This window comes from Dermacentor andersoni, chromosome 2 (assembly GCF_023375885.2).
Source record: "Dermacentor andersoni chromosome 2, qqDerAnde1_hic_scaffold, whole genome shotgun sequence".
In the NCBI taxonomy this organism is placed as follows: Eukaryota; Metazoa; Arthropoda; class Arachnida; order Ixodida; family Ixodidae; genus Dermacentor; species Dermacentor andersoni.
Window position 1 is genome coordinate 150,834,327 of NC_092815.1, and position 9,020 is coordinate 150,843,346.

Genomic DNA, 9,020 nt, shown 5'->3' on the forward strand with positions numbered 1-9,020 from the left:
GAAACTTTAGCTATTGTTCATGGATTCACCAAATTTCATGACTGCATATTTGGACAGCATGCGGTAACTGTTGAAACTGACCACCGCCCCTTAGTGGCGATATTCAGTAAGCCGCTATACCAGTGCCCGCTACGTCTGCAACGCATGCGCCTAACTCTACAGTGCTCTCCTATCAATGTGACGTACAAGCCTGGCAAAGAGCTGTTCCTCGCTGACGCCTTATCAAGGTTTCCTAGTAAAATATTTATGGAAGAAAACGAGCACTTTCAAGTCAATGTTCTTGAATGTGTTTCAGCCTCTCAACTCTCCATGCAAGATTTACTAGCAGCAACTAATAATGACGACACCCTCGTAAAGCTACGGGAGTACGCGAATACAACGTGGCCGCTTCACAAGCAACAAGTCCCGGAGCCACTTAGGTCATACTGGGCGTACCGGGACGAGATATATGCACAGGACGGCCTCGTGTTTCGAAGCAACAAGGTGATCATACCGTAATCAAAGATATGGGAAATGAGTCTTCTTCACGCGGCGCACGTGGGAGTGGATAAAATGAAGGCGATAGCAAGGAACGTGATGTTCTGGCCCAATATTTCGAGCAACATCGAGCAGTTCTGCAAAGCCTGTAAGGTGTACCACAAGCATAAGCCTAGAAACCCTAAAATGCCACTCCTGAGTCATGATGTACCCTCACTACCATGGGAAGGTGTCGGCATGGACTTGCTCTCCTTTGAAGGCGACGATCGAGTTCGCCCTTATTCTCGACTTTTACTCCTTCTTCTTAGAAATTCGAGAGTTTAGTGCAACAACTGCAAGCTCTCTTAACACGTGGTGTTCTCCAAATTTTCTCGGTCCATGGCTTGCCCAGGAAGTTGTGCACTGACAATGGTTCGCCTTTTAACAGCCGTGAGTTTAAGGACTTTCTCAACACCTTGGGTGTTGATCACATCACCTCAAGCCCCTATCATTCGCGTTCCAATGGCATGACGGAGAGCGCGGTTCAGGAAGCAAAAAAGTTTTTAATAAAGTGTTCCTTCAAAATGCCTGTGTTTCAAATGGCTTTACATGAATGGCGCAATACCGCACGTGATGATGTGCTCCAGTCCCCCGTGCAGAGGCTGCTGGGACGCCAGACTAGGACGCTTCTACCAGTACCTACGAGACACTTGGAACCACGGACAATTCCACCTGACGTGGCCCAGGGCCGCCTTCAAGAAATACGCCAACGACAGAGGACCTACTAGAATCGTGGCAGCAGGAACTTGCCGCCTGTGATGCCAGATCAGCAGGTCACAGTGTACGATACAAACCAGCGGGCCCGGTCTCCCGCCGTCTTTCTCCGACCAGCCGATGAACACCGCTCGACGATTGTCAAGACTGAAGACTGTTGGGAACTTCGGCGCACACGAGAGCACCTCCGCCAGATGGACCCACAACCAGAAGCGAGCCTCGTGCCCGAAGACATATCTTCCACAGAGCCCCCTCAAGAACTACGGAGAAGCACAAGACTTCGACGCGAGCCCTGTCGGTACCCTAAACAAGGGACAGGGTAACCATGCATTGGGTTTCCTGCAAAAGGGAAGATGTAGCAAGGCTGAATAAGTGCAACGTTAGGCTTATATGCATGAACTGCGCATGACCCACTGCGATACTGCTTTGTATATATATCCCGTTCATTCTTCCAATAAAGTTGTTCATTGCCTGACCCCGACTCGCCCACACCTATGATGGACTCTCTTCTGCGAGGCTACAAATGGAGCACCTGTCTCTGCTACCTTGACGACGTTATTATTTTTCTCCCATGGTCGCAAGTCACCTTACCCGACTCGCTGCCATTCTTGCGGTCTTCCGAAAAGCCGGCCTCGAACTGAACTCCAGGAACTGTCAATTCGGGCGCCGTCAGATTACCGTGTTGCGACACCTCGTTGACGCATCCGGTGTTCAACCAGATCAGCAAAATTTCGCGCCGTACACAGTTTCCCTGTGCCACGTTCTGCTCCTGACGTGGGCTGCTTCATCGGCCTGTGTTCTTACTTTCGCCGTTTCGTCAAAACTTCGCCGATGTTTCTCCGTCTTTGACAGATCTTATAAAGAACACACCCTGAGAAAGCTCACGCGTTCGCCACTCTCATCGGGTTTCTGACCAACCCTCCCATACTTGCCCACTTTGATCCATCTGCACCGACCGAAGTCCACACTGACGGAAGAGGCCACGGCAGCGGCGCTGTTCTCGCCCAACAGCAGAATGGTACCGAGTGCGTGACAGCTTACGCCAGACGCCTGCTGTCACCTGATGAGAGAAATTACTCCATCGGCGAGCGGGCCTGCTTGACTTTAGTTTGGGCTGTCGCCAAGTTCCGGCCATATTTGTCCGGCCGCACGTTTTCGGTCGCTACAGACCACCATGCCCTCTGATGGTTGTCTTCCCTCCGGGACCCGACAGGACGGCTTGGTCGCTGGGCTTTGCGGCTGCACGAATTTTCATTTGTTGTCAGCTATAAGTTGACAACAACTATAGTTGAAATCAAGGAAAAGAAATGGGCATGGTCAGGACATGTAATGAGGAGGGAAGATAATCGATGGTCATTAAGGGTTACGGACTGGATTCCAAGGGAAGAGAAGCGTAGCAGGGGCGGCAGGAAGTTAGGTGGGCGGAAGAGATTAAGAAGTTTGCAGGGACAAGTTGGCCACAATTAGTAAATGACCGGGGTAGTTGGAGAAGTATGGGAGAGGCCTTTGCCCTGGAGTGGGCGTAACCAGGCTCATGATGATGATGATGCACTCTGATTACACAAGGTGTGATGAGAACGTACACTACAGATAGAATCAACGATAAGATTCGAGTAAGTCCCCAATAATGCAACCACGTCTTGTGCTAAGCGATAACTTTAAGTTGTTAGCGGGTGAAACACACACACACACACACACACACACACACACACACACACACACACACACACACACACACACACACACACACACACACACACACACACACACACACACACACACACACACACACACACACACACACACACACACACACACACACACACACACACACACACACACACACACACACACACACACGCACGCACGCACGCACGCACGCACGCACGCACGCACGCACGCACGCACGCACGCACGCACGCACGCACGCACGCACGCACGCACGCACGCACGCACGCACGCACGCACACACACACACACACACACACACACACACACACACACACACACACACACACACACACACACACACACCACTGTTTATTACAATGTGCAAATGTATACCAAGAAATATTGAGCCCCCCGCACTCGCGCAAACTAACAGCTGGTGCCGCTGTGGCTACAGGTGTCGAACATTCTCCCAGCCCTGCGTCACGCATGCCGCTTATGTCAGCTGTTTTTTTATACAGAACATTTATTTGTAAGAAATGACCATGCATAAGCCCCTACTATTTTTGCAGACGCACTAGGTGGCTAAGGGTCATTAGCAGTAAGAAGTACCTCGACGGCAATTTTGTCTCATTACTGAGTGTGCTCATCATACAACTTCTATTAACTAACCTCAGGGCACATCTAAGGCCGAATTTAAAGGCGAGAAGTGAATAGTAAAGCCCACGTGGGATCAACATAAATACAAGGAATTTCGGGATATTCGTCTTCGAAATATCCTCGAAAATGCCTCGAAGTATCAGTTACGATCCTCCCTAAATATTAGAGTCACACTTTTGGGAAACTCTGAAATGGGACGCCGGTTTTATACCAAGACATTTTAAAGTCGCATGTCTCGAAAGTAGCGCTAGCCTAAAGATTCGTGCTCAGCAGACAATACGTTAATTCTCCTCGGCGTCTACCTTTAATCAGAGCAGCTGCCATAAGTTAGCAAAAAAAAGTTACGTAGCATATTTTAGTTAATTATCAAAATTATTGCTCAGATCTTTTTGCTGCTAGTGTCAAGTAAACCGCGTAGCCTATGAGCACAAACAACTGCCTGGATGTGAGCTTTTTTTAGTAGTTTGTATCAAAAGAAACACCTGGTTTATTTGCGCTCGTACAATGCTTACCTTAGTGCATCGTTGGCGCATCACTGCTCGTATTGCACATGTTTAATGTGTAATTCTGCGACCGTCCCTGCAGTGTATATCGAACGCGTCACAGATCAAAGCAGAGCTTCTTAGACCTTTATTACATTGCGAAGAGACGTTGCGCACATAGCACTTTGGTCACTTTCTTGCACTGATGCCATCACCAATGGCCAGAGGACGTAGTGGCAGTTTGGGCTCGCACATTGTGGTTGAAATATTAGAGCACACTTTCGTTGGTATTGAGAGCAAAGTGTGGCGAATGTGTCGAAAGTTTGGGGTCGCCAAATCAGCCCTGTTTCGTTAGGCTTCGGCACCTTTGCCTGTCGGCCCGCTCGTGTAGCCAAGCCTTTGAAGAACATCACCGCACGTCATTTCTATTTCCCGTATCTTTTGCCTCGACAACTTCTGCTTCCACATGTGCACAACCGCTTTCGAGTTTCTCTTCGTCGAGTGAGCGTTCCTCATTTCCGCTGCTGCAGCTGCTGCCGTGTGGGTTTCAATGTATTTCGAAACGGATGGCGCATAGTTTAGGCCTAGTCTCCCGAACACGCGCATCGTCTCGTTCAGGGGGTCCGCGGCGAGGTCTTCGAAACGTATCTGGTACGTCCTGTTTATCTGCAGTCGACGGGTGAGATCCCCGAATGCATCCAAGTCTGATCGCATCTGGTCGCACAAGGCGGCCGCGCTGTCGCAGGGCTTGTAGTCCGTGCACCAGCGAAGGCCTCTTCTAGAGGAGTAGATGGCCCGCGGATCTCGCACCAGGTGGACGACGCGAACAGACTGCGCAATGTCCGGGTTTCGCTCAATCCAAGATCCGACCTGCGACAAATAAAGTTACGTAAGCTATACGTGAACAAACGTTGCTTTCACAATGGGCGCCTCAAGTTAAAGAGCTCGAGTGCGCTCTCGTCGGCAGACCACACTCCAAGTAAACTTAACATACTTAACGGCCGAAAGCGACTTCCGGTGTGCGCGAGCTCGCGCGTGCTACAGCTTCCGGCATGGTGACATATTTTCGCCTACCTCACACTTTCACCCCTTCAATGCGCAGTTGTTGCGTTCCAGGCGCTCTTTGGTTTCTCATTCGCAGTGGTGCTTCGTGCAAATGCCTGCGTGATCTGCGGTCGTACGACTCGTTGACGCGCATTCTAGTAGTTTTTCATCGTGACTGGTTGGCCACACATTCCGTTTAGTGCGTAATTCTAAACGCCTCTAATCATCATAATTTCTGTCCCACTATAATGTGCAATGAATTCCTACAGTCGTCATACCACGGAGCAGAAACAATTCGCGTTGTGCGGTACCTCTGGTTGCCGTGCGAACGCATTGCATCACAAACGTCAACCGCTGCTGCTGCCTCTGTCGCCCCACGTAAAATTCCTCGAGCTCGACATCGTCGACCAAGAATTGTGGCAGGTTGTAAGCGGTGTCATCTTCACGAAGCACGAGAAAGGCAATAGAGGGTACGAAAGCGACATAACATAGGTCATGCGACGCGTTGGTGTTCCCGGGCGCAGTCTTTTAATATCGTCGTGAAGCTACGATCCACAGGCGTCCCCAAGCGCGCTCGAGTGCGTAACTTTGGAGTTAGGTGCGTGGTAACCTAACGCACCCAATTTGATGTGACAGAGTCACTGCGTCACCTTTCTTTAATTTCCAGTGGCTGCGCGAAGCCGGGGTATACGCACATTTGTTGTTTAAACAAGCAGTTTTCAAAACACTTCCGTTTTAGCTCTGTGGAACTTCCAGGAACACATAGCGTTTAACGGAAACATTAGGACTTTTTGAGTGTTTTTGACGAACAAGCTCCACTCCTTTATGCAAAAGAAATATATACCCATATGGTAGAAACATGAAGCGTGTTTTTAATCTTTCGACACACCGAGAATATATATGTGCAGTTTACTACGGGAGAAAATAGTAACACTAATAAATTTTGAAACGCGTCGCTATAAATGTTTTGGGCTCCCGAACGTAAATCTGCCAGCACGCAGGTGAAGCTAGAATATAGCGCCATAACAATGTCAATGTGAATACTACACTGCTTTTCGCAGCAAGCCATCCTTTTCACAGTAAAGTACCTGAAAAATACACTGAAACTGCTGCACATCATGCCACCGCTGCTCGCGAAGTCACCGCATTCAACCTACGGCCTTTCATGGAACTACACGGCCCACCGCAAGAACGTCTCACAGAACTAAGCCATGTCCTCCTCTCTGACGCTATTAGTGAGCGACTGGCAGCGTGCGGCTCCATTCCCTGCATCATTAGCGGTGTATCACCCATAGACTTATGGTGTAACGGAGAAGTTGAAGCGCATTCTCGGTGGCATGCTCACAATGTACGACGCTTCCGACCATTTCAATTGGGAAGAAATCCTCCGTTTTGTCGCGTACGCGTATAACACCGCCACTCAAAACACCACGTGTTTCTCACGTTTTTCTGTTTTTTGATGGACGCGAAACATCCTCTACTTTGGACACCATTGTTCGGTATCAGCCGGACGTCCGTAAATTTACGCCGTTCAGATAATTCTCAACATGCAGAATAGTGCCGTAAACTAGCTCACTCATTCACGACCCACACCGAAGGCATCCAAAAAGATCGCCGCGACCACGCTCAGCCTGCAGAGACGTTCGCCATTGATTCTACTCTCTGGCTTCGGCTGCCATTCCACTCTCCAGAACTCACTCCAGAGCCTCGTCCGAAATATCTGGCTCCGTAGCGATTCATTGAGCTTCCAGCGCCCGTGAACTATGTGGTCGAACCGGTGACCTCAACGTTGGGCAAACGCTGTCGTGACTGCGAGACGGTTCACATCAACCGCCAAAAGCCGTACCATGATCCTCTCATTATGTCATTATCTTAAGTCGTCAGAATGGCTCATTTTAGCAGCCGAAGAATTGTAGTAGAAGAGATGGTGGGAATCTGCGGGCACTGCCATCATTTTGGCGCGAGACACGAGCTCGTGTTCTTGCTGCAAAAAGCTACGACTGCACCTTGAGAGATTACTTCGATCTTCTTCAAGCGTTTTAATCGATCTCCCTCTCTTAACTGACATTAAGAGCAAAAACGAAGCTCTGAAGCACAAGTATCGCGTAGGGCAGGTCTATTAAAGGTAAAGTTGCCTATCAGCTTTACGTTGGCCTATTCGAGTTACATAACCAGGTGGTGTGATGAAATTAGAAAATTTGTTGGCATAACTTGGAATCAGCTATCGCAAGACTGGGGTAATTGTGGATCGCTAGGAGAGGTCTTAGTACGGCAATTGACACGAATAGGTGGCCGATTATAATAAACAATGACATCATGATTGTTCTTGCTTTCGTGTGCTAAATGTATTGATTGAATTATTTCACTTGTATTGCCCATTCTGCCTCGGCCTGACGAAGGCTGGTATTACTGTATAAATAAATAAGCAAATGAATAAATAAATAAATATCTGGTATGTGAAAACTCTGACCTGACTGACGCGAAGTCTGGTGAACTTGAAAACTTGCGCTTCGGCTCTTGAACAGAGAGCAGACAGGTGACCTGGGGAGGAGCAAGACTCTCCACCTTCGCAGAGGTCGGCCAGGAAGTGGTTGAACTTGTAGTAAGGGTTGTTCTCCAGCCACACTGTGTACAGCGGCTCGAAGCGGCACCTGACAAGCTCGTCGATCAGATGGAAAGCGTGGCTCTGTCTTCCTGGTCGTATGCTGCCGCTGACAGTGAACGGAATAAGAGGCTCAAAGTGGAAAAATGTCCGTGGCGCTGAAGACAGCAATTCGCCAACAAAGGATGACCCAGACCGGTAATAGGCGACGATCACCACTATTTTCACATCCGCTGCAGCGACGACGGGATATCTTTCGAGCGCCGCACTAAACGCAGCGGGGAGACGTCTTTCTAAAGAAGAATCACTGGTATCTGCTGACGCCATTGTATGTTTGTTGACCACAACGCGAGATTCTGTTGTACGTACACCTTCCGGGAGGAAACTTCTTTGTGGGAAATCTGCCAAAAGAAGAAAGCAAGTCTTACATTCTCACATAAAGCAAAGGGAAGATGCGAGCGCATTGACCTGATATATATGAAGTTTTCACTATCAACTACATTCTTTTCTAGACATTGCGCTTACCATAGCTTAGGCTCTTTTCACCGCATTATTGTTTCTATGATTATATGATAGGCGTGAGTTAGCAAATAGTCGATAGGACATGTGGCTTAAGAAGTCGATTCAATTTTAGGTCGGTAGATTGGTTTTCGACTGTGATCATAAGAACACACTCATCGCCCTGTCTTTTCGCCATAAAGTGATAATATACCGAGCTCTCGGATTACTTACGTAGCTGCAAAACTCTCCATGAATATAATACGCTGTAGCTCAGGAGAAATATGCTGGCTAATAGTAAAGCGGAACATGTTTTCGTTCGCATTGAGGCTCTGCAACGAAAAAAAAACAGAGTAATTCATCAGGCACTGGAGCTCACATTGACCATCGTGTGTTGGTACTCCTGAAGTTGTCGCTAGCGTCCTGTTTCGAAAACTGTATTGAAGTAGACAAGGCACACATCTTCCGAACCGGCAAATGTCATCACCACTAGTCATCCTTACGTTCGAAGATGTACCAGATTTTTTTTATTATAAATTTTCACGACACAGCGAAGGGGCTACTACCGTCAGTTCAAGGACGGCGACAGCGGCGACGTGGCCAGAGGCATGCGAGAATCTTGCTTCCATCACCGCTCCATGTGGATGTTGTATCCTTGCATATGAGTAATCTGTGAATACACGCTCTCTTTGTAACAACTTTTTTGGTAGAAATAAGGGGTATGTCTGGCACCTGCGTGCCCACTCCGTCTTCGTCGCTCTGCGATGAACTACGTAGGGACGGCAGCGCAGCAGCCACAAGCTCAAGTGATACATTTTTAACCACGAGACACGGGA

General features: G+C 48.6%; 1 protein-coding gene across 1 annotated transcript; it reads right to left on the reverse strand.

Annotated features, from left to right (window-relative positions):
• Positions 1 to 4,171: 4,171 nt before the first annotated feature.
• Positions 4,172 to 8,666, reverse strand: LOC129380187 (carbohydrate sulfotransferase 4-like). The gene is made up of 3 exons (XM_055076367.1): positions 8,419 to 8,666; positions 7,555 to 8,087; positions 4,172 to 4,910 (listed from the first exon to the last, which is right to left on the reverse strand). The coding sequence occupies exons 1-3, from the start codon at positions 8,507 to 8,509 to the stop codon at positions 4,392 to 4,394; spliced, it is 1,143 nt and encodes a 380-aa protein (XP_054932342.1). The 5' UTR covers positions 8,510 to 8,666; the 3' UTR covers positions 4,172 to 4,391.
• Between the last annotated feature and the right edge of the window lie 354 nt (positions 8,667 to 9,020).

Excerpts from the sequence above, each read along its gene's own strand:
- LOC129380187 (XM_055076367.1), bottom strand. The coding sequence starts at position 8,509 with ATGCGAACGAAAACATGTTCCGCTTTACTATTAGCCAGCATATTTCTC. Across the intron at positions 8,088-8,418 it reads ATGGAGAGTTTTGCAGCTAC|ATTTCCCACAAAGAAGTTTC; the intron begins GTAAGTAATCCG and ends TTCTTTTGGCAG. Across the intron at positions 4,911-7,554 it reads CCAGACTTCGCGTCAGTCAG|GTCGGATCTTGGATTGAGCG; the intron begins GTCAGAGTTTTC and ends TATTTGTCGCAG.